This window comes from Diprion similis, chromosome 3 (genome assembly GCF_021155765.1).
Source record: "Diprion similis isolate iyDipSimi1 chromosome 3, iyDipSimi1.1, whole genome shotgun sequence".
Lineage (NCBI taxonomy): Eukaryota > Metazoa > Arthropoda > Insecta > Hymenoptera > Diprionidae > Diprion > Diprion similis.
Window position 1 is genome coordinate 12080340 of NC_060107.1, and position 24731 is coordinate 12105070.

The 24731-nt window shown below is 36.6% G+C and overlaps 3 protein-coding genes across 6 annotated transcripts; all 3 read right to left on the bottom strand.

Annotated features, from left to right (window-relative positions):
- Positions 1–1083: 1083 nt before the first annotated feature.
- LOC124404809 (elongation of very long chain fatty acids protein AAEL008004-like) lies at positions 1084–4916 on the bottom strand. 2 transcript variants are annotated; one of them, XM_046879210.1, is made up of 4 exons: positions 4829–4916; positions 2511–2571; positions 2090–2361; positions 1084–1719 (listed from the first exon to the last, which is right to left on the bottom strand). In XM_046879210.1, exons 2-4 carry the CDS (start codon positions 2557–2559, stop codon positions 1198–1200), a joined length of 843 nt encoding a protein of 280 aa, XP_046735166.1. In that variant the 5' UTR covers positions 2560–2571; positions 4829–4916; the 3' UTR covers positions 1084–1197. The 2 variants fall into 2 exon arrangements, with proteins under 2 accessions (XP_046735166.1, XP_046735165.1); XM_046879209.1 differs by lacking the exon at positions 4829–4916 and adding an exon at positions 2631–2718.
- A 4297-nt stretch (positions 4917–9213) lies between these two features.
- Positions 9214–15604, bottom strand: LOC124404807 (cytochrome P450 4C1-like). Its single transcript, XM_046879207.1, has 14 exons — positions 15313–15604; positions 14836–14848; positions 14179–14355; positions 12526–12632; positions 12370–12462; positions 12110–12293; positions 11974–12043; positions 11774–11900; positions 11565–11643; positions 10642–10757; positions 10233–10301; positions 9947–10124; positions 9685–9864; positions 9214–9426 (listed from the first exon to the last, which is right to left on the bottom strand). Exons 3-14 carry the CDS (start codon positions 14348–14350, stop codon positions 9260–9262), a joined length of 1542 nt encoding a protein of 513 aa, XP_046735163.1. The 5' UTR covers positions 14351–14355; positions 14836–14848; positions 15313–15604; the 3' UTR covers positions 9214–9259.
- A 1208-nt stretch (positions 15605–16812) lies between these two features.
- Positions 16813–23066, bottom strand: LOC124404806 (cytochrome P450 4C1-like). Of its 3 annotated transcripts, none has more exons than XM_046879204.1 (13): positions 23015–23066; positions 21771–21970; positions 21570–21676; positions 21122–21212; positions 20829–21014; positions 20677–20746; positions 20272–20398; positions 20083–20140; positions 19553–19671; positions 19236–19304; positions 18962–19139; positions 17656–17835; positions 16813–17261 (listed from the first exon to the last, which is right to left on the bottom strand). In XM_046879204.1, the coding sequence occupies exons 2-13, from the start codon at positions 21946–21948 to the stop codon at positions 17080–17082; spliced, it is 1545 nt and encodes a 514-aa protein (XP_046735160.1). In that variant the 5' UTR covers positions 21949–21970; positions 23015–23066; the 3' UTR covers positions 16813–17079. The 3 variants fall into 3 exon arrangements, with proteins under 3 accessions (XP_046735160.1, XP_046735161.1, XP_046735162.1); XM_046879205.1 differs by lacking the exon at positions 23015–23066 and adding an exon at positions 22902–22960 and having other exon boundaries at positions 20083–20139; positions 20271–20398; XM_046879206.1 differs by lacking the exon at positions 16813–17261 and having other exon boundaries at positions 17648–17835; positions 20083–20139; positions 20271–20398.
- Positions 23067–24731: the final 1665 nt, after the last annotated feature.

The following is a 24731-nucleotide window of genomic DNA, read 5'->3' on the forward strand; positions in this document are numbered from 1 at the left end:
GCCGTACATCATTCGCTCAGCTCTGTTAATTGTTCGCAGCTTTCACTCCTCTTTTTATTAATTTAATTTATTGATTAATAAGAAAACAGTTCATCTCATTGTCTAGGCGGCAAGGTGCCGTATAATTATTACCAGTAGTTGTTGAGTCTTTTCCTGGGTATTAAGGTGCTTATAAAGACGCGTTGTACACCTCGAAAACGCGGGGATGCAAAACTCCTATACCGTTCAAGCGATCAGAGTGAAACTTGGGCAATTATGCCTTATTTTGGCAAAAAGTGGAGCATCTTTTTACTTTTTCAAAATTTGGAGAAAAATTTTACAGACTGGTTACCATCCACAGAACATGGCCAAGTTTTTACAGTTGCACTGAATAGATCGAACTATCCGGTATGATGCCACTCGGCGGTGATGAAACACACTTTTTGAGCTCAGTCCGATGAGATTTGATGGTGAACTGACGAAATGGCAGCCGATCTGGTTTTCGATTGTGAAGAAAACCGAAATCTCATTTTAGTGACATTTGTCGGTAATTTTTTACCGACATTACACGCATACATTACCGGCATCCGCGTAATGTCAGTAACAAATGTCGCCAAAATGAGATTTCGGTGTACTTCATAATCGAAAACCAGATCAGCTACCATTTCGTCATTTCATCATCAAATCTTATAGAACTGGGTTTAAAATGTGTGTTTTATCACCACCGAGTGGCATCATACCGGATTGTTCGATCTATTCAGCGCAACTGTAAAAACTTGGCCATGTTCTGTGGATGATATCCAATCTGTAAAATTTTTTTCCAGATTTTGAAAAAGTAAAAAGGCTCTCCACTTTTTGCCAAAATAAGGCATTAACTGCCCAAGTTTCACCCTGATCGCTCAAGCGATATAAGAGTCTTGCATCCCCGCGTTTTCGAGGTGTACAACGTGTCTTTATAAGCACCTTAATAATGAATCACATTGCTCTTTCCAAACTGATCGGCAAGTGCCAGGTTTATACGAGGTTTCTAAAAAGTTCGTCATACGAGATAATGTATGACCCAGCGGATGAAACTACATGTTACAAGCTCCATATTTTGGCCCCAAGAAGTACGCTTAGGAGTTTCAGCAAAATCTATCGTCGGAGCGCCATAGTTAAGCTCTTATAATCAACCTCTTTATAGTTGAGTAAATTTTGTTAGGGGCCATCGATTATACCTTACTCAGTTTTCCGAATCATGGAGTTATTGGGGAAACCAGTAACAGTTTTTGCACTTTTAACATTAGGTTCAAAGTAATTATGTACGTAAAACGAAGAGAACATATATACGAAGAATGATGAGTTCAACACAATTAGGATGGCCAACAAACTTGGGACTTTGTGACAATCGGTGAACAGAACCTGTCCGCTATGGAGGCCGACTATAATAAATTGCACTATTTGTAGCAATGTCAAATACTTCTTCCAGTGCACCAAATACTTTTGGATTTCTGCCCCAAAGGCTGCCAGCAAGTAATAACTGTACATAAAAGTATGAACGAAGCAGTTCATTAGTCCTAGAAACGTTGGATGTCCACTTGCAAAGTAACGGACTCCGATCCACGCGAAAACGACCATCGAAGCATGATGATAAACATGAAGGAAAGATATCTGACGATTCTTTTTTCGAAGCACGAAGAACACCGTGTCTAGAAGGTCGATGAGCTTGCAGATAAAGTAGAGGTGCGTGGCAGTGGCCATCTGAAAATTTTGAATTCTATTGATTGGTTTCTTGGTCATTTATATAAGTGAATGCTATTTAGTTTCTCCATTTAATCGAAGACTGTTATTTTAATCGATATTAATGCGAACGTAGCACGAAATATTGTAAAAATACTTCAGCAATTCAACTGTACAAGCTTAAAAATGTTTCACATACATGAAAGTAATGCAACTTTGAAAGTTTCGAAGTATTCTTAAAAAAAAGTTCTTTCGTAAGTTTCGAAATATTTTAGAAATATTACGGTAACTTGAATTCCCGTGATGTACTGTGATGGTAGCTGCATTATTTCTTGTTTACATTAAATTACTTCAGCATCCATAAAACTTGTTTAAAAATAATAAAACTTACTCGCATCGCTGCTGGGGTGTCTGAATACTCAATTGGTTGACACCAGTAGCTGTAGTTGTTCATCCCGTATGCTATGATACCCTCTTTAAACAAGTAAGCGCTTAGCAGAATTTGAAACAAATTATATGCAATCAGAGTTTTTCGTAAGGTGTAGGGCTGCTTGTCTTCCATATACTTTGGGCCTGCCGAAGTGCATATGTAAACATAGGCAATCACTATCGTGAAGATACATCCTGGTTGTGAAACTAAGAACCAATCTGTGGTTCTTGGATCTGTGGGAGGAAATTCAGATTACAACATGGTCAAAAGTTTCTTATGAAAAATTAAATCTTGCAATCCAATAGAAATAGGGATATAAATTGTTCATCATATTTCTTTAAGTACTTTCAAGAACAACTATTGATTAGATGGGTAAACATACCAGAATTTTTGTACACAGGTAACAACCACTCCAACACGTCTGACAACATTTTTCAGTCGGCCTAAAAATGAAAAAAGATGCGTTTCACAAATTCTTCATATAGTATTGCAAAATACTGACCTACAAAAAATTACAAATGCAACTTATTTAACACTTAAGTTTTGTGGAATAGTTTGAGCTGAAATTTTCTAGGATATTAACAAAGTGCAACACAACTACTGGAAGAAGCTCAGTTCAACTGAGGATTTTATTGTAAAACGGAATGCTTGCATAAGACACAAGGTTGATTATTCAACGAGTCGGTCAATTGTCTGTTTATTAATCAAGCAACTGGGTAATCTGATTCTGTGATTCAGCTGAACTTACTGAATAAATTGTTCGCAATTCAAAGATTCTCTAAATATAATAAATACTGCGATTCAACAATAATTATCAACGACAATTAAGTAATACAAGTAATATGATAATTCTGTTATAATAAAATTAGGAGTTTCAAAAAAATTCGGAGGTGATTTGGGGAAAAAATATTACCGAGCTTTAATTTACGCACTTCAACGACTGGACTATTTTGGCTACTGATAATATATAAGTTTGTATTACGTAATTTCGTCTGATTAATGTAAGGGTAAGTATTTCATCATGTAGAGCTCATAGGAAATCTAAATAAATTTACATTGTCGCAGTTTTAAAGCTAATAATCAATTCACATACTGATTATTCACGTCATTGACACGATTAACGCCACCTTTATGGTAATTTTGGGAATATGTGAAACGCGTTTACTCTTTAAAGCTGTCAGTAGATCGTGTGATTTTTAACATTGCAATCGTTGAAGATGAACACTTAGAAATTGTGTAAATCAGCCTAAAAAACTGTACTAATGGCGTTATAGTCTGCAGATTAATTTCTCCACGCATGGAATTTCGCACTTCCATACCGAACACTACCAGCATGTAATAGCCGTACATGAATGGATGAACACATCTCTTCTTCGTAGCATGGTGAAGAAACGAAGGTGTCTAAATTTGCAAGAATGTGTGCTGTCATTGTGTTACTGCCACCATAATCTGCAGCGAGCGACGCCGCAACCTCCGAATATATTCGTGAACAATAGACCCATACTATTTTCTGTATTTCATATTTAAGGTAGTTTTTTAGTGACACCGGAGTCATTAGAACGTCCGTTTGAAGAAGTATAATTTGCATTAAAGTTGTTGGAATAATACACGAAAACGAAATTCATGAATTTTAAGCACATTTTGCATGATAGTTTACTATTATTTTACTATAGAAGATCTGTCTTTAGTTTTTCGTTTGATTACCGTTGTCATCAGATACAACTAATAGCTAAGGTTTAGTTTCATTATTTTTACACATCTCGATGTACAACAAAAATACAACAAAATAATCAATTCAAGTCTCATATATACAGCTGAGGACTTGGGATTGACTAAAGAACCGCGTTAATATTATCAGTATGCACTTACACTGCAAATGCTAAACAAATGAGTCTAATTTGTCGGTTTAGTCGTCACAGAATTCACTAATGATACACGTATACCAGTCATTTGCCATTCTTACTTTATTTATAAATAATGATCAATAATTAACGCACTGCATTCAAGAGTGCTAGTCATTTCTGTTTATCGATAACTGAATGTAAAATTTTCATACGTTAGCCTGACCGTAATTAATGCGCTTTGTTAATCCCTTTTTTCCATCAATTCTATCGTTAATAATCCGATTATTCAGAGTACCTTTTTTTTCTCAAGATCATGAGTCGACAATGCGTGTCTCCCTTCTCTTTCTCAAGTCACTTGCTGTATTTACCACTTGAAACGTCGGGACCCGAAGCTTGTGGGTTCGGAAAATCAGGGTGCACATAGTACTAATACCTAAGTGACACGGTTCCCGCGCCCTGATCACTCGCAAATGTATGTGCCGGCTGTCCAAACACCAGCTGGCAAGTGTGGACGCGTTTCTCCATCAGCCATGAGCAATTTTCAAACTAGATGATGACTCAGCTACGTTACTAAAGTACACGGTGTTGAAAGGTCCAAACATTCTTGGACCCTACGGTATCGTTATATTGAGCAATGACCATATAGTCACGAGTACGGCAAAGATACTATAAATGGTGGTTAAGGTCAGAAAAAGTTGGCCAGTCGCGAAGTTACTTGCAATTGAGTGAATTTTACGTTATGCAAACACAGGGTTGAGATGTAGCCGAACTACATACCAGGAAAGCAACAGTAAATAGCAAAAAAAAAACGGCAAGTAAATTCATGACTTTACACAGAAGACAGTAAAGACCTTACCTTTTGGGTAGAAGAGAAGGAACAGAAGAGACGATAGCGCACAAGGAAAGAACTGCGGAATAATAAACTGATAGTGAAGAGAAAAAAGTTAGTACAATAGGCTAAATTGAAAACGAGGCACGTGTTAATACCCCAAGTGCCCAAGTAGATTGATCCCTAATAATCCCGATCATAGACTTATAGAGATAGACTGCGCGAGAAAGAGAAAGCAGCAACGGGAATCCGACCTCTCACTCTAATCTTTGTCTTGGCGGGGGAAACACCTAGCTTATCAATTTTCGCTGTAGCGAATCGCCGCCAAGTTGCTTTAACCTCTTAACCTACGATTTACGTTTCAACATCCTGAGTGCGAAAAAGAAACAAAATCGCATACACTTCGAGGCATTCCACGATTCGGCAAATCGGTCCTAAGTCGTACCAAACGCGCATAACTTACGAAATGTAAATACATGCGTAAGATACAACTGGTTTGATTTTATGGAATATTTGATCATATTATAACCGCAACCGTAGCACCCGTGATATTTACATTTGGCTCGATCAGTGTACCACGTGCCATGTCCGTAATATCCACATTCGACCCAACCGATGTACTACAGGCCATGCTTGTGATATTTACATTTGGCTTTATCATTGTACCACGTGCCATGCCCGTAATATTTACATCTGACCCAACCGATGTACTACAGGCCATGCTCGTGATATTTACATTTGGTTCGATCATTGTACCAGGGGCCATGCCCGTAATATTTACATTTGACCCAACCGATGTATTACGGGCCATGCTCGTGATATTTACATTTGGCTCGATCATTGTACCAGCGGCCATGCCCGTAATATTTACATTTGGCCTGACCGATGTACACCTGCCGCGATGGATTCTGATCGATTCAAGGCCACCGGTGTCGTCTGCTACGCAGATTGAATAATTGATAGCAGACAACACCAGTGGCTTTGAATCGGTTAGAATCCACCTCGGCAGGTGTACTACGGGCCAGGCCCGTGATAATCAGTATATTACAGATTCCGAAATATGCAGGGGGAATGTAAAGTTTTGTGAATCAGGTATACGAGGACTGGAATTTAAAGTTGCCATTTCATGTGACACGTGCGAAGATAGAAGCATAAATTCATGTCCTCTTATAAACGGTCATACGTACGAAATAAATCGACGCTTTACTTTTGCAATGCGATTCCTTGAGATAGGCGAATATGGCATGCGGAAATTCTGCAGACTTATGGATTTACCGAGAAGCGTATATGAATCGTTTTACGACAACGTATTCAATAATATTCTTCCTGCTACAAAAACCGTCTGCCAGATGTCCATGAAAAATACAGCGGCTGAAGAAAACAAAATGATTGCAGAGAGAGAAGAGAAGTCACTAGAAATTACAGTTTGTGGAGATAGTACTTGGTCGTATTCTTATCCTTACATGGCGTGTCAACTCTAATAGGAAGTTTCACAAAAGAAAAATTTTATTTTTGTGTAAGATCATCGTATTATAAAGAGTGGGAGTATTGGCAGAAGGATTCTATTAGTGAACAATGCGCAGAATAGTTTGAAGGTTATCAGAATAATTGCTCCGCTAATCATTGTTTTTACGGTCTGCAGAACTTAAATAATGTAAAGTACCGTAATTATATGGGTGACGGGGATTCTAAGACCTTCAAGGCAGCCGTAGAATTAAAACAGTATGGTGACGATTTCGATTTGGAAAAACAGAATGCATTGGACATATGCAAAAAAGGATTGGCAAAAACTCCGCAAGGTGAAAAAACATAATAAAGGACTCGGCCGTAGAGGTAAACTTACAGGAAAGCTAATAAACGAATTAAGCGTTTCCTATGGATTAGCGATAAGAAATTACTGTAATTCTGTAGAACATATGAAAAACACGATCTGGATAACTTTTTGCCATAAATGTTGGACCAACGAACAGCTCAAACACGAAATTTTTCCGCCTAGTGAAACAAGTTGGTGTACGTGGCGAAAAGTGGAAGCACAAGGAAAGCTTCACAGATATCAGCATAAATCGCGACTTCATAAAGATGTACAGAAAGCAATTCAGCCTGTTGACGAATCTCTCACTGACTATAATCTGCTCGAACAGTGTTTTGGAGGATATAATCAAAATTGTAACGTAAACCTAAACGGTATGATATGGAAATTCGCACCGAAAATAAGTTTCAATGGTATGAAAGTAGTTGAAATAGCTACTTACATGACTACAAGCATTTTTAATGATGGCTGTAGCAATATTTTATTACTGTTACGCGTATTAAATATAACCATCGGACGTGATTGATATGACATGCGTAATAGACCAGGAGATAGTGACACAAAATATTAGGTCATTTGTACCAGTATTGCTGTTCTTCAGGGGTCTAATTACGTAAAGGCAAAAAGGAAAATGATGGTCATAGCGCTGGTACCGGCGGCCCAATCGCGTGTGCGTTAATCGAACGCATCGGATAAATAACGAGTGTCAAACGATTTGTTCCACAAAAATGCTTGTATTTTCAGATAGTCGAAAAAAAAAGATCTAGGCGGTAGCGTAATGCCATACTTCTCGGGTGTGACTTACAGCCCGCCATACCGATGCGAATACATTAATTTAAATAAAACAATTCAACCATTTGTACCAGGCTAATTTTTGCATAGCTAATCATCGTCGAGTAGCCATTCACGAAAATCACCTTGCCATACTTTTCCGACAGTTCCCAATGGCCGCAAAAAGGGGTGATTTTTTTTTTTCGCCAAACGATTTGTACCACCCTGAAACTTTTTTTAACAGTTCTCTGTATGATCATAAATAGAAGTCTGATAATGCCATACCTGTGGGAGGTGGCGAATGTGAACAATATTTTTTCAAAATCCTAAGATTTTATTCGTAATTCGAACGATTTGTACCAGTATGGCACTAATTTTTCCTGTAAGTTTGAGGTTTAACGAATATAAATACAAAGAACCGCCATACTGGTACAAATAACCTAATATTTTGTGTCACTACCTCCTGGTCTATAATGACGAAGACAAACATCGTATATCGCTTGCTAAAAAACGCGCTCAAGAAAACACAAAATGTTAATTAGTTGACCTGCGCGCGGTCGGAATCAAAGGAAAGAGCGGGGGAAGGAGACAAGAACCAGGCATATGTCGACACCAGAATTTTATTCTCAAGGTCTACTTTGCAGTACATTCGTGTTATGACTGAACTCTGAGCGCAGCTTGTATCGCTGCTGCTGCTAGCTCCGGAAATATTCTCCCCTCTACTTTCTCCAGAAGCGTTCGGCTATAGTCGGCGCGTGCGCTCGGCTATCCTCGGCTCGTGCGCACGACTATCGTCGGCGCGTGCGCTCGGCTATCCTCGGCTCGTGCGCACGACTATCGTCGGCTCGTGCGCTCGGCCATCGTCGTCGCGTGCGCTCGGCTACCGTCGACGCGTGCGTTCGGCCATCGTCGTCGCGTGCGCTCGGCTATCGTCGGCGCGTGCGCTCCGCTGTCCGCTCTCGCTACCAGCCAGTGTCTCGACACGTTAACCGACTTTACTCAGCCGCGTCATGCCGCGGACCAATATTACCGTCATCCTGCATAGCCTCGCACCCTTTTCAGCCACATTATGTAACAGATCAACCTCTGCCACCACTCTATGTGGTGCAATTTTTAAACAAAAGGGAAAAGATACGATATGGTAGTAATAATTAGAGAACCCGTTATATGGCTAGCTAGGCTCATTCTAAGAGACAAGATAAGGTTTGAAGGTTGCGCATTATTTATTGGAAATAATATGATGAACGTTGACATTAAATTTGTGCGTTATTGTATAGTAAATCATTTTATGCATATCTTGATGGTTGTAATCATTATTCTGAAACTGCTTCATCATTCACTGTATAGAATACTGGAACATTTTATCGGGTTGTGTGAGTGATTGCAGTTCAGTAGTCACTGCATTTTGACAGCATTATACGTTGGCTTGTTACGACTGTGCAAAGTATACGGGAATGGACGAATCCAGCTTGTTTGATTAACAAAACGCAAAAAAAAAAAAGATTTTATCATCTGGAGTCATGAATTGGAGTTATTTCCGTACAAACTTATTCGACGATTAACCAGATAGGTGTGGGAAATATGGCCGCCGTAGAAAATGACGGGGATAAAATGATTTGACGGTAGCTTTGAGAAACTGATTAATAAAATTTATAAAATAATTTTGAAAAATCTGTAATTTTCAGCATATTATCACTCCCAAACAGAAACACATACATATTCATATATTCTATTGTTGAGCACTTTTCACGGAAAAAATCTACGCAGAATGAAAGCCGATGCATTTAATTCCCTTAGTTACAGCTCCAGAACATGTCTTTTACGTATAATTCATATTATACAAATACAAGAACAGCCCAACTTGTGTTGATGATAATTCACCTTCGCTCTTCTATTCGCAACATGATTGGTTCAACTGGTTTAATTACACCCTCCGACTTCAACTTCACGTCGACCAACGGCACAATTTTATCTTTTTTTATGATATATCTGCGGAGCATTGTCGCCAGGATTGTCTTCATTGCCATCATGGCGAACCTCAAACCTAAGATTTTCAAGATGATTTTTAGTACAAAACTTGCCACTGCTGAAACGTTTCTTCAATATTGTGCATTTTTTCTGAAATATTTGTAATCATGGAAAATTGCATTCCTGAAATATAACTGAAATATTTAATACTTTTCAGAGTTACGTTGGTGCAATGTGGTGGCATAATATCACCTATTATCAACATATTTTTACTTCCCATTTTTGGATTTTGAATTCCTGAATACCTATATGATACGTAAACAGATGGACTTACCAATGCAGTTTCTTGGTCCCGCACTAAATGGTATGTAGCAACAAGCATGGCGTTTAACCACTTCACCAGGCAAAAATCGATCTGGATTAAACTTGAGCGGGTCTGGCCAGAATTCTTTGTTTCTATGTATGCCCAGGATGTCAATAACAGCCAAACTCCCTTTTGGAAGAGTATATTCACCTTGAACCATTCAATTTTAAATAAATTACTGAAAACTTTTGCAATAATAATCTTCAATTTTTCAAAGAATTTTTTTACTCGCCTATGTCTAAATCTTCACTTATTGAGCGAGTTATCAACGCTATGATTGGAAGAACACGCATCGTTTCTTTGATCACAAGTTCCAAATACCTCATGCGTGGCAAGTCCTCATGTGTGACGATGCGCTCTTTGGAATCGCAGCTTCCATAAATTTCACAGAGTTCAAGGTAAGCCTTCTCCTAATTCGCGTGTCATGTAATAACGTTGACAGTGACACGTTAGAAACACTGGTAAAATATTTGTATCATGCGATTGTACATCAGTTGCGTCAGTGCATAATATTTTACCTGTACATCCGGATGAGATGCCAGCATCAACATGACGAAACTGATTGTGTTGGAGGTCGTGTCATTACCCTGAAATGAAATTTCAATAGTACTTTGCATCATTTTAAATAAACCAGCTCAGTACATATTCGCACATCGCAAAAAAAAACATTGTCCAAGGGGATGAAATTTCCAAGGTTTCGAATATTCCAGAGAAATTTTGCAATTACTTTCATTGCAGAAATGAAAACTTTCGAAGTTTGGAACACTTGCGAATTTGTGCACAATATTGCAGAACTATTGCAGCAGCACAAATTTGCTACTTTGGAATATTTTAACTGAAAACAGAATATTAAAACATTCTTGCAATACTGCTACAATGAATATTGCATAATTGGTATCGAATTCCTAATTCAGTACTTCTACATACGGCAGCAATCATGGTGTCAACCTCTTCACGAAGTTCCGAATCCGAAAATTTCATCTTATCGTCTGTTAACTCCATCAGCAAATCCAAGCAGGCCTTTCTTTGAAGTGGCAAATCGCCTGCAAGTGAAGATCAAAGACATATATTATAACTGAATTTCCGTTAATAGTTTAGTCCACTTTTAGTTGTTGGTATTATTATTATTATTTCTCTTTAGATTATCATTATTACTAAGATTATTTATTTCGTTTAATATCATTAAGGGCTTACCCTTACGCACTTTGCACGTTTTAAATTATTATAGACGTCTCATAAAACATAATGTATACCTAAAACCTAAACGATATTTAACTGAATTTATACATTCAATTGGATAATTTCACTCAACATCATTGTCGGTACTACCTGCTCCATTATATTTTGTTTAGTCGATCTGTGATATTAATTTTTTTTTACAATTAAATTTTTAAGGTATTTTTTGTCATTTAACTTATAAATTTTATTACTATGACTTTCTAGAATGGCACAGTTTAACAAATTTCACGAATCATTGTTAATTGAACCATAGATTTTCTTGCGAACGTCATTAGTTTCTCATATCTGTGGCATGACGAATGATTTTAGAACTCCTTTCCCAATGTCTAACCAAAATGACTAAAATCCAGGCAACTTACGAGATTCAACGAGAAATTCAAGTTGAACATCAAGTCAATCTTTGCCAAAGACTCACTTGAAGATATGTATACAGTATCATTCATAATCAGAGTTACAAGAGGCTCTGTATACATATAAACTAATGAAAATAAAAAATTGCTTATTTGAAGTGAAATTTGATTCTTTTAACAACCCTCCACTGAAGTCAATTAAACCGATCTTTACACTACGGCACTGAGCTATTTTATCAGCAAAGTCAATTTCTTACTCACCTTCGGTATCTTCCCCCCACTTGACTGCAGTCTTTTTAGTATTCCGATTCAGCAAAGTTTTCCTCTTCGTCTGAATTATCTACAAAAAATGATGAAAACGCTAGATGAATTTCAAAATAAGAAATGAACAAATTTTTAAGTCCAGCATCTGGAGAGACTTGTTTGAAATTTTTTGAACTAAAGTCATAAATTATATATAATTTACTCACGTTGTTGGTAAAATCGTGCATGGTTTCTATATGCTTATTTTGTTCTTTTCCCATTTGAGTACGATTGAAAATTGCTGGCGGGTGCAACCAAATGCTGAATGCTCGCCGGTAGATGATTTTGAGCGTTCTAAATAATTACGTCGTCACATTAAGAACTCTTAAAAAAGCAAATGTGCATCTCATAAAATTTTGACACTGACTTTTCTACCGCTTCCACGTAACTGCATTGATTATTAAGTTGGGCTCCTACACTCACACCCATCGCAGTTTCTGAAGTGAAAGGTAAAAAGAGGTAAGCAATTCGAACCTTGCAAATTTCTCCAACTTAAAACGTACCGCAAATTATATCCAAAGTGCACATTGACACGTAATCAAAAACGAGGAATTCCTCCCCGTTCAATTCAGTTTCCATTTTCTTCACCATTACATTCGATTGGACCGCGAAGACAGTCACGAACGACTCCAAAATCCTCAAATTGAAAGTTGGTCCGATCAACTTTCGATGCACACGCCATATTTCCGCTGAAAACCGGAAAGCTGGCATAGATCAGTAGTTGAGAAATTAATGATTTGAAGTTAATAAAGATAGATAACTTACCGGGTGCAGTGAACAAGCCATTTCCTAACCATGGTTGAAAGAATTCGAAAAATCTCGTCTTCTCGGTCGCTTTCTCGCTCCACAGAACTGTCTGCAAAGTAAATTACGTTTCAGTGCTCAATCGTTTCAATATTTGGGAAGAAGGAATTATTACCTTGATGTCCTCAGGTCGAGATAAAATGATCAACAATTCAGACCCCAGCCAGACGCGATAAGGCGAAGGATACGCCCGCGATAATTCGTTGAATTTGTTCAAGATATCTGAAACCGCAGAGGAGAAGATGAGGATTATAGGAGAAGTTGGATGAATTTTTTTTGCTAAAAGAATGAGGAGCTGACTACACAAGATTTGATCTTTGGTGCATCCACAAAATTCGAGCACTTTTTTTGTACACATTCCGTTACTCGAAGTGATGCTTCATTATTGCTCATCAAAAGTGGCGCCGATCACGCGAAGAGTTTCGCAGATTAGCCATTTTGTGACATACAACTTACGTCGAATCAATTATTATCGAAACAAGTAAAATTTTTTTACTTAAATTACTTACAAGGAAATTTAATTTTATGAAATTTAGTTTATTTTAAGAACTTTTTTTTCAGTTCTTGGGGGGTACCCATTCTGCCGGCAAAAAAAAATTGTTTTTTTTTTCCTAGACATCTAGAAATCATTTTCGTTTTCTTTGGTTGTGATTAAAAAAAAAAAACAAAGATTTAGCGTATTTGAGTTCTCGAAAAGTAAATTTTTCATTTAGTACCCCCCCCCCCCCCCCCCTGCGCCCTTATTTCTGAAGTACTTTTTTAAGACGGAAGAATCGTTGGTGTATTTAAATGTCACACGGTATAGATATTGTGCATATAAATTTTGATGAAAACCAGACATTGGATTGTCCGTGACTCTGATGCGGACCTACTGTGAGTGAACAAAAAAAAAGAGACTCAAGGCAAACGATATACTTACCAGTTCACCCTGAAATACTGTAAACATCACATAATGCAGAAAACTCGTTTACAGATTGTATGATCAAGTTCTACTTACAGGATCACCGGCAATCATCATTCAGGATAAAAAATATATAACCTGACGTATGTTTTGTGGAAAAAAAAGTCTGATCTCTGCGAATATGAAACCCGTACTAAGGTAGATTCTCAGGATATGTTAAAAACGACACGTTTGTGTTACGTTTTGAATGATTTACAAAAGAAGAATAGTCAAATATTAAATAACAGACATTTCCAAAGGATATCCTGTAATTTTATGGAGTAGAATCAAAACCATATTATATGAGTAAATTGGTACAACTACTCCAAGGATCTGGAATAACTACGATCGAACTTTACTTACACGTATAAAGATCGTTTAATCGTTTAATAACGATTCATATACCGGGTGTCTCAGACCACCCGTCCACCCTGAATAACTTGATTATTATCGATTGTAACGAAAAGTGTCATACGGAAAAGTTGTTGCATTTGATGGGAGAAAATGAGTCTTGGAAGTGAATGTCATATGAAGGTCATATCCTATGACATGGTCAGCTTCCTTGTAGTAAGCAAGAAAATAGGTAGTTCTACCTAAAAAAACACCACGACTACCGAAATCTCATAGGATATAACCTTTACAACACATTCACTTCCAAAACTCATTTTCTCCCTTCAAATGCAACAACTTTAATTTCGTATGATGCTTTTAGGTACCGTCAATAATAACCAAATTATTCGGGGTGGACGGGTGGTCTGAGACACTCTGTATACGTAGGTACTCTGAAAATTGTCGTGAATCAAATTCTGACTATACAGTGAAACTTACGTTCAGCATTTCCCGCAAAGTACAGTGCATTGCCCAAAATCGGTAGAACTATCGGCGGCCCGGAGAATTTCCAAGCCTGTCGATAAAAGCGCAGTCGCCTCGCATAGTGTATCAACCAGTATACAATTCCAGCAAAAAACACAGTGGTAACGATGTTGTGAAGTAGGCACATTCTGTACCGCGTGCAACTGCTATCAATAAAACAGAAGAGATGTAGCAATGTTTCGGAAAATATAGTGTATTAGAGTTTTTGTAAAAAAGTAATAAACAGAATAACATAAACGCGACAACAATCCCAGTAAAAATAATTTTTCTTCAAACTTGATGGAAAATTTTGTCTCGTGATAGAGCAGTAAACATATAATTCATATCATAAAAAGTTGCAGACCAATTATGGTGGGGAAAATTGTTCATATAAAATGGACACAAGTTTAAAAAGTTGCACACATTCCTGTGCGAGCGTTTAGCGCAACCGGTTACGTCTGTGCCGAGTTCAAGTCGTGGTCTGAGTATACATGGTGTGCCTAGAAATCCTACGACACGTTTCTTTCTTCGAGGTCAAATTCTTTAAGTGAGATGTGTACCAACTGTCTAAAGAATTCCCTAGATTTTTAGGGAATTATTTTTCTAGCGAACGCTACCCTGCTCGGTAATGCCATCACGTATAGTTGTGGTGTGAGTTATTGAAAGTCTCGCTCATTTTTTCCCCAGGCAGATTCAGCGTCAAAACAATTAATCACCACCGATCTAGGGATGGGAAAATATAATCTGGGAAAAATACTTTTCTTGGGAAATGTGTGTCATCAGTTTAAAAATCAAGAGTTATAAGATTCTTGGTTGACGTAGCAACCTCAGTCATTTTATGACGTATGAAATCTTTTATTCGTCTTTTATCTCTGACGACTACTAGATCAAAAAGATGACCAAAATGGGTGGCTTCACTCTTTGTAACAATGCAGTAGTAGTTAAGAAGTAAGGAATTTATGCTTCAATTCATAGAGTTGTAGAAACTGAAGAACAGAAGGTACATTACGTTTATCGAAGCAGAAGATTCACGTTATACAACCATTTTTGAGAAATCTGTCGTCATTTTAGAATCACTCAACACTTGTCCGTCACTAATTACGTTGATTGTAAGACACCTGCCTATATTATAACTTTAGTCCCTGATAAAGACGTGAAGGGTTACTATACGCACAGCACAAGACTGTCCAACGCCTTTCAGATCCTTTGGCTTTCGATTTAGTGATTGAGGACGACAGAAGTGGGGGTTCGAAGCCAGAGCCGTACCAGCTTTGGAGAGAAGGGCGAGTTTTCCCATAGAATTCAACACGTATTTCGATTCTTCTCCATTTGCGACATGGATTTCACCTTCCTGCGTATTACTGTCACATCACGGTTATGCCTTTGTGAAATACATACCTAAAACGTGTAATTTTATGGTACTCACACGTGTGTACCTCAGGAAAAATTTTCTGATAAGCCCTGATATGGTCAGATATGAATCATCTGATATGGAAATTGGCCAGATCTGGTCTTGCATGGACAGATCAGACTATATATGACAATATCTAAATATTTCTCATATTTATGAAACACAGACGTACACCTTACACAACAATATCACACGCAACACAATACACTAAAAACTTCAACTTACAATTAGTACAAGAGAATATACAGATCTACTATACATTCGTATAACTCAAACGTAGAAATACATAATAGAATTGTTTTGTAACTTCTATATGTATTAAACTAAAAATACTACATCACCTACGAGAAAGGATATCATGCTTGAGACTTAAAACTGCATTTGGAAGATAGTATTGATTTTTGAAAGTTGAATTTACAGAGAATCGAAATTTTTTTTCAATTCAATTTTTTTTCATTCTTGATTAATTGGAACATGATTAACAGAGTTCCTATTCACAAGGGATGACTTTATATGACCTGATATTCTCATAGACGTCTATATCAGAAAATATTTCACCGGAATATACAAAATGACACGCGGACACATCTGGCTGCATATACAGCAAAATAAATCAGGCATTGCCATTAATAAGCTAATATGGTTAGATACATAACCTTATTAAAGTTTGCAAAATAAAAAGTTTTTTTTTTCAAACGTACATCAAAATTTTGGTCAAGCATCTGAAATGTAGAACGTCTCAACCAAATATGAGCCATTATTGATATTGATATTTAGATGTTCTTGGACTCCCCCTCCCACTTCTTACATAAGATTTTACCTATAGTTTCCCTTTATAGTTAAATATCGTTAGAAGAGGTATCAGTTGTACTAATACTCATAACTTGACACAAATTAAAGATTTTTATTTCATAAAGGATAATTATTTTAATAGTTTTTATTTATAAGCTTCAAACTGTGTAAATATGAACATATTTAAGATTTTAAAAACTTATTATGAAATAAAAATTTTTACAATAATAATCTATAAATCAAATTGTATATTAAAAATGAAAAAATATATCTCATAGTTTGTGGAACGTCTAGATAGAAATTTTTTTTTACTTCTTTAAACTGCCCTTGCGATTTTTGGTTCCTGAGACATTGCTGTACGAATATTTTGTCACAGTGGAAAATGTCTAGTATGCACATTCCGGCTTGTAAAATATTACGTAAGAATAACTTTTAACCCCCCCTCCTCTCGGCTACTGCCCCTGAGATAAGGTCATGTATAGATTTTTTTAACCACCCTCTCCCTTGTGACCCGTGACGTAATTAATGAATGGCCCCTGACAAACTGACGCTTTTGAAGCTCTTGAAATTTTGTAAACACCGCAACTGTTATTGTTGAAAATATCGAATTCCACTCTGTCGAGGTTTGTACTTCGTAAATTTTTCTTTCTCTCGATTCAAATCCCACGTTGAATTCAAAATTGGCCGTATGATATTCTCTCCTCGATTCGTAGCTTGATTGGATCAGCCGTCTTTAGCACCACATCCGATTTCAACTTGATATCGGCTATTGGTGTGATTTTATTTTTCTTGATGACATATCGGCGAAGAATCGTTGCTACAACAGTCTTCATTTCCATCATAGCAAATCTTGAACCTGAAATTTGCGAATATTCAATTCCGGCTGTAGCTCATCGCGATGGTTTCAAGTCCAGGGACAAACGACTCATCAATTTATCTGTACACCAGTTTTCAAGATTTCACGATTTCAAAGGTTTCAAAGATGTTAACAGATTTCATACGATTTCGGAGAAATTTTCAAGATTCCACGAGATTTCAATGTATGTACTTATTTCTCAAGATCTCAGGAAAGTTTAGGCATTCGAAGTAACTGTATAAAATTTCATTCGTGCTCGATACCAGATATCATGGGTCGTCAAATCCTCGCTTTGAGTCTTCTACGATATGTATGTGAATCAAACGCTTGTAATCAGTTCGAATTTGACTATTTTAATACCAATCTATAAAATTTACAGGTAAATTCTACTCACCTATGCAATTTCGTGGCCCTGCACTGAACGGAACATAAACGTAAGGGTGTCGCTTGGCGATTTCTTGAGGCAAAAATCGATCCGGATCAAAGGTAAGCGGATCCGGCCAGAATTCCTGGCTCCTATGCATGTGTATAATGTCTATACCGATTATGCTTCCCTTCGGTAATGTGTATTCACCTTAAAAATCAATTTCACATATATTAAAGAACGAATCAGAGATGAGCTTCCTAAAATTTCTTTTCGCCCTATGTAGGTATAAAACGGTACTTTACACCTGCAAAAAGGACCGTAAAATACCGTTTTTACGGCATGGGCATTGAATAGTTTACTTTTTGTGGCAGTTTTCGTTCCGTAAAGTGACGCTTTATACGGCAGCGAACCAAGTTGCGGTATAAAGTCTTTATTCCACAGTTTTGATGCGCAGTTCGAAGTGCGCATCCCAAAGTGCCGAATAAAGTAACTTCGTCGAACAGATCGCGACATAACCTCACTCTTCGTTTTGCTTTTCAATGCCCATACCATAAAAAATATTGTATGTGGCATGCCCGTAAACCGTTTTTGGCTCGGATAATTTCAGTACTCGCTTCCGGCTCGCCTTCAGCTCGTCCTGAAATCTTTATCCTTGCCAAAAAACAGGCGGTTTACGGGCATGCCACATAAATAGCTATTATTCCCGACTCGACCAGAAAGTTAACTTTTTTTTACCTGAAAAGCGGGACGAAAGTAACAAATTATTCCCTTTTAACGTATTTACAGAAAAATGAGATTTACGAGAAATATCCAGCCATATTTCCTGCAAACAATTTTTTCAGTTTTCTCTCTACTTACTTTTATATTTAATGGTTGATATTAAAAAAGTTACATTGTTATGAACTTTCAATATTATTCTAGCTTTCAACCTTATAAAATAATCACACTTACGCATGAATAAACTAATTATAATGATTTTTAATAAAAAATTTTGAAAGTACTCAACAAAATCGTAACATTTCGATGAATAAAGCTTATTACATTATTAATCTAGGATCTCAATTTTACACCCAATATTGCGTAAGATATATCGAGTCCCTATTTTCAAGTCAATAATGTGACCAGAGTTGAGTCGGCAATAAAGTTCTATCCGCAGCAGAGGAATAAAAGTCGACTATTCCCTTGGGTAATTGCTATTTACGCCTACGTAGGGCGGAAAATATTGTTCGGATGACGATCGTAACGATTTACACCCTTGAGCGATCGCGTGGAACTCTTGGATCTAGATTGTTAAGCTCTAGACACGGAAACTACTGTTAAAAAATTTTCTTACCGACATCAAAATCTTCCGTAACTTTTCGGGACAGCGTAGCAGCTATTGGAAATAAGCGCATCGTTTCCTTTATCACTCGCTCCAAGTATTCCATGCGTGACAAATCCTCGTGGGTCACGCCATGCTCTTCGACTTTGTTGCTTGCGTATATTTCCTCGAGTTCGCGGTAAGCTTTTTCCTTAATAAGGATCATGAGTATTTCAATAAAGTCAAAGTCAGAGTCTGTCACCTTATTTATCATTTAATCAAAAATTGACGTAGTAGCATAACGCACCTGCACATCCGGATGAGAAGCCAGCATCAACAAAACCGAACAGATCGTGTTCGATGTTGTATCGTATCCCTGAAAAATAAGCCAAGTTAAAGTTACGTTTTCGAAAATTTTTTACTCCGATGAGAAAACCTCAACTAAGAGACACTCTTTTGTTTCTTGATCATGTCATCTTTTACTGTTCACTTCTTTTCTTTTTCTATCTAAAAGGTGAACGCGACCTAGAAAAATCAAAGTCAACGAAATTGTTCAATAATTCGATTCTATGGATTCCCGTTTGACCGTTACTGAATCTCCCGAGCCTGAATGTTTTTACCCACCGCCACAATCATTGTGTCTACTTCTTCACGTAATTCTTGATCAGTGAATTTCATCTGGTTGTCAGTTAAGTCCATCAGCAGATCCAAATAAGCTTTTCTTCGTGGTGGCAGTGAATCGTCTGGGGAATAAAAATTTATTGTGTATTGACTTGAATTGTATTACAATCCGTCAACTATCGAAGAAAAGTTATATTTCAGCATATTTTCATTTATACTGGAAAATACTTTTCATTTTAGACGTAACCGAAATTATTCACTTTAACAGGGACTTATTGATATTAATCGTAATAATTATTCTTTGATGATGTTTTCCCACAACCTGAAATATTAAAAATTATACCAACATGCCTCTGCAAAGTAGTTTGGATAACTTTGCGTGAAGATTTTAAGACATTCTAGATATGTAACGCAATCTCGAAGTGCTTGATAGTATTCTATGGTTTCTTAAAAAGCACGGAAATCGAGCATCGCACTATTTTTTATTTAACAACTAACTCAGAATTTCAACTAATTGTAAGTGATTCACTCACCCGTGTCATACTTATGATCATTTTTGCTCATCAAAACTTCTTTCTTCCTTTGGATCACCTAAAGAGTAAATACCGAAAACATGTCACACGTGGTTTTCATTCTATGGTATGAATTTTTTACAGTAGCGTTCATCTGTTATAATAATTAATTGCAATCGAATGATATCCTTCTCAACTTTTTTCACTCACGTTATTAGTAAAACCATGCAACACGTTCAAATACTTGTTTTGTTCTCTACCGAGTCGAGTACGGTGGAAGATCGCATCAGGCTGCAACCATACTTTGAATACTCTTTGGTAGATTATTGCAAACGTTCTGAAAATCAGTGCAATATTGTATACAGCACCAAGGTGCTTGTGAGTTTAGGATCCAAGTTGGATCATTTTTTTCTGCTGAAATGCGGACCTATTTATACTAGAGAATTTTGTGCAACGATTTTTGCACTCAGCTGTCTGAATTTCGTTGGTCAAGTAAAAGATTTGCATTCACGATGTTCAATACGTCTGAGAAAGTAGTAACATATTGGAAAACGATCAATAAATATTGTTAAAATTTTTGTTAAAGATAAAACTTTGAATTTTTTATATACTAACTTTTCACCTGTTTCGATATATTCACTGTTATTGTTACTCTGAGCTCCCATGCTTACACCCATAGCAGTTTCTGGAAGTAAATAATGATTAGTATGAGTTTGTCAACTGAACTAATAAATTCGAAGCTCAGAAGCAGAAACATTTCTATGTACCACAAATTATGTCCATCGCACACAGCGATACGTATTTGAAAACGAGGAATTCACCTCCATTCAATTCAGTCTCCATTTTTTTTACCATTATACATGATTGGGCTGCAAAAACGCTTACAAATGATTCGAGAATTTTCAAATTAAAAGTTGGCCCGATGAGCTTCCGATGAATGCGCCATATTGCCGCTAAAACAGAGAAGTAATGATTTTCTATAACTACAAGGCAGCTTCAGTTTCGATACAGTGAATTTGCGAATACTTATACACCTTAAACGCCAAGTGCAAACACTAACCGGGAGCTGACAACAAGCCGTCTCCTAGCCACGGTCGAAAGAATCGATACAGTGACGATTTCTCGATCATTTTGTCACTGCTAATTATTTTCTGTAAGACAAGGCACTTCTTAGTGATAAAATTTGCCTAGCAAGACAGCTGGCATTATCGCAGAAATGATGCTACAATATTTGTACGTTGCAATGTTGTAAGTTTTATAATTTAGTTCACATTACAGCGACATTCCAAGCATAAGTATATAGGTATGTATGTCAAAAAGAGTAGACATCAAAACTTGCAAAGTTATAATTCCGTATAAGCTACAATGTATCTCGAATATTTCAAGTCTTGAAAAGTTAGATTGCAATGCATCTGAGATATTTTGGATTTTGTAAAATTACGTTGCTGCAATGTTTCTGCAATATTGTATGCTGTGTGGATCGAGATACCTAATCAGTAGATAGTTACTTTGACATCTTCGGGTCGGGAGACCATGATCAGCAATTCTGGTCCGAGCCAAATTCGATAAGGCGAAGGATACGACTGTGAGAATTCGATCATCTTCTGCACTATTTCTGCTTTCCCAAATGTAAAAAAAAAAATGAACAAATCTTAGGCTGTGAAATAGAGAAAAACTTGACGACTTTATCCGATCTTAGTTTATCTCACCTTCGTTATTTCCCAGGAATTGAAGCGCATTTCCCGCGATTGGAACCGTCGCAGGACCACGAAATTTAGACGCTTTTATGTACAGCTGAAGTCGCCGCAGATGGTACGTCAGTATGCAAATTATTCCACTGATAAAAATAGCTGCAGCGATGAAACAGCCAACAGTAAATTCAGCCATTATTTGGACCGAGTATTTGGGTCTGGAAATCATCAACCGTAACTCAACTGTGTGACTGAATGATTTATAAATGTAACTATTACTTTTTTTAAATAAACTAATGAAGACTTGGGCTCTTATAATTTTCCTCGTCATGGAAAGATGATGCTAATAAAAGAGTGTAAGACTGAATCGTCAAAAAAGGGCTCGGAATATTCAAGGGAATCATGCTATCATTATAAGTGTCGAATTTCTTAAAAAAAACTGGAAATTTCAAATCGGCAATCGCAGACACTCAAGTCATTACGGCTTTTCTCGATTTACTGATACATAATATTCATGTATGCACGCAATTACTTTACTTCAGTGACTAATTTCCGCGTGTAGATATTTGTTATCACTCAACATGAGACGAACATAATTATGCAATTATGCAATAATTATACAGGCAATTCTGCGGAACGATATTTTTCTATTTTATCACTTCTCTATTTTTTTCTACTCTCTGGTTGATCCATCGCGCTGAAGATCCCGTGAGATAAAAACAGATTTACGTCATATTAGTATTAATTCAGTCCTAGATGTCTGCTAATTATTCCTGCATTCTGACACGCACTGCATTCACTTATAGTTATAACGCAACACGCAGACGCGATGAGTTGCATCATTGGAATGAAGATTCGTTTTCATTCGATATTTACGTGTGCGACTGAACAAAAGCATTAGCCTTGAACGATAAAAAAGTAGTCTAAAAGTTACTATAGACTTTTAAAATAAAAATTTATTCTTACGTTTATTTCTTAGACTGTTATTCTTATTTTTATTCTGACAATAACCGATTTATCTCCTTGCATGAAAATTGTTAAAACTACGTAAATAAAACATTTTACACTCTATTTCGCTTCCAATAAAATTAGCTTCTGATGACAAAAAAAGTTTTTCAGTTTCCCTCAAGTTTCAAAATTTCTCATTAATTATTTAGCCGATTGCACTGAATGCGGAAATTCCTCGAATGATTTTCGCGCCATTTCGCGATGCTCGCATATTATATGTATACCTATGTGCTTCACTAAAAAATTTCACTCACTAGTTTTCCGTGTTCAAGACTGTACGAGAGGCGTCGCATGACTGCGTGTCTGCCAAGCAAGTCGAGTATATTAATGTGGAAACGTTTTTTAGACGAAACTATTCCTCCTCGTTGTATAACCATCACATACCGAGTGCATATGTGACTCACTGAAAACAAATCGTTACTGCTGCAAGGCGTTCATCAGGAGCAAATTGCTAATTTACGCAGCAGCAATTATTGTACTATAATCATTTTTAATACGACGTTCTCACCGACCCAAATGGGTCTTAGAATTGTTTTCACATTTTTTTGGCTACCGGTGAAGGTTGAAAAAATCGGAAAACCAATTCCGAAAACGGCTCGTTAAAAAATCTTATAAAATTTACACAGATTCTATGATTTCAAATTTGGTTTTTAAGTACCACACAATAACAGGATCTCAAATCGATTTTTGATGACAACGTATATATTTTCAACTGCATAGATAGCAGTAGAATGTTCCTACAACGGTTCAAAAATGTATATAGGGCATTCCGCGTTAATTCGAACAACGTTGGACTTCGCCATTTTTGATTTTGTTTAAAAATTTTTATGCGAATGTTCCAACTTCAAACCAGTATCTCGAATTTTCGGAAATTTTTTTTTTAATCTAAAACGATTGTTGAGAATTTTGTTTCAGATATAAAAATTTCTTAGACTAGACCCAGAATGGGTATATATATATATATCTGATCTGATCTTTTCTTCTCTTTTCTATTTTCTATTTATCTTGTATCTAACGCTACTGCGTCTGGCGCCCAACAATTGTATCTTTTCCCTAATTATCGTTTCTTATCTAATTGATCAGTTTATATTATCTATATGATACTGCTTATATAGCAGTATAATATTGCGAGAATAGTATAATCACCTTCAGAAAAAATAATCGAAACAATTTGCAGGTGAAAACTATGAGATACGAGAATTGATAGAGAAGGCAAAAATACTACAATTAATAAGAGAGTTAAGAAATGTTACATATGAGAGAGCGAATGAGAAATATTATAACTGAGTAGGGGAAGGCAGGTGATACAAGTCAATAAAATAATCGGATAATTGAAGCGAAGTTATTAAAGTCTACAGAAGATCAAATATGCAACGGAATAATATGAAACGGTTATTGTAGTAGAAATTAGAGAAATACGTAGGTTCTAGCTTGCGATATATGCGGTACGACGAGATATAATAACAGATGTAAACGAGGGATAGATAGTCTTAACGTATCAAATACAGTACAAACCAGAAGATCTATGGACAAACTACGTAACAGCGGTATTAGCGAAGAAAACAATGAAAAAGATGGTGTTCAGGACCGCACAAAACTCCCAAAGTCAAAAGAATAATAGTTACTCGAATATATATTCGGTAATAAAGCAATTTATAGTCAAATCAGAAAAGATTTTAAGAAATTAGATCAGCGATATTGAGAAATTAGAAGAAAGAAAATAGAGATCAGATAGCAAGAAATAGAATATGATACAAAATTAGAGACTTGATGAGCTAATTAATTTGCCAATGATTACGGAGAACAATAAATAAGCAATTCAAGTAAAACAAGGTAATCAAAGATATTCTACTCAAGCATAAATAAGGCGCTGCTATTCAGCGGTATCAGATAATTATTCAAACAAGATAAAATCAAGGAAACAAATAAAATTTAAATAAGTAAATGAGATTTCGGTGTTCTTCGTAATCG

Bases quoted from the DNA above. Each gene is read 5' to 3' on its own strand.
- LOC124404809 (XM_046879210.1), bottom strand. From the start codon at position 2,559: ATGTTGTCAGACGTGTTGGAGTGGTTGTTACCTGTGTACAAAAATTCT. The intron at 2,362-2,510 runs GTATGTTTACCC...TTCCTCCCACAG, and splicing joins ACCTGTGTACAAAAATTCTG to ATCCAAGAACCACAGATTGG. The intron at 1,720-2,089 runs GTAAGTTTTATT...CAAAATTTTCAG, and splicing joins ACACCCCAGCAGCGATGCGA to ATGGCCACTGCCACGCACCT.
- LOC124404807 (XM_046879207.1), bottom strand. From the start codon at position 14,350: ATGTGCCTACTTCACAACATCGTTACCACTGTGTTTTTTGCTGGAATT. The intron at 12,463-12,525 runs GTAATAATTCCT...TTTACTTTGCAG, and splicing joins CTCGACCTGAGGACATCAAG to ACAGTTCTGTGGAGCGAGAA. The intron at 12,044-12,109 runs GTACGTTTTAAG...CTTTCACTTCAG, and splicing joins CACTTTGGATATAATTTGCG to AAACTGCGATGGGTGTGAGT.
- LOC124404806 (XM_046879204.1), bottom strand. From the start codon at position 21,948: ATGGCTGAATTTACTGTTGGCTGTTTCATCGCTGCAGCTATTTTTATC. The intron at 19,672-20,082 runs GTGAGTGAATCA...TTTATTCCCCAG, and splicing joins TGATCATAAGTATGACACGG to ACGATTCACTGCCACCACGA. The intron at 17,262-17,655 runs GTGAGTAGAATT...CGCAAATTTCAG, and splicing joins AGGGCCACGAAATTGCATAG to GTTCAAGATTTGCTATGATG.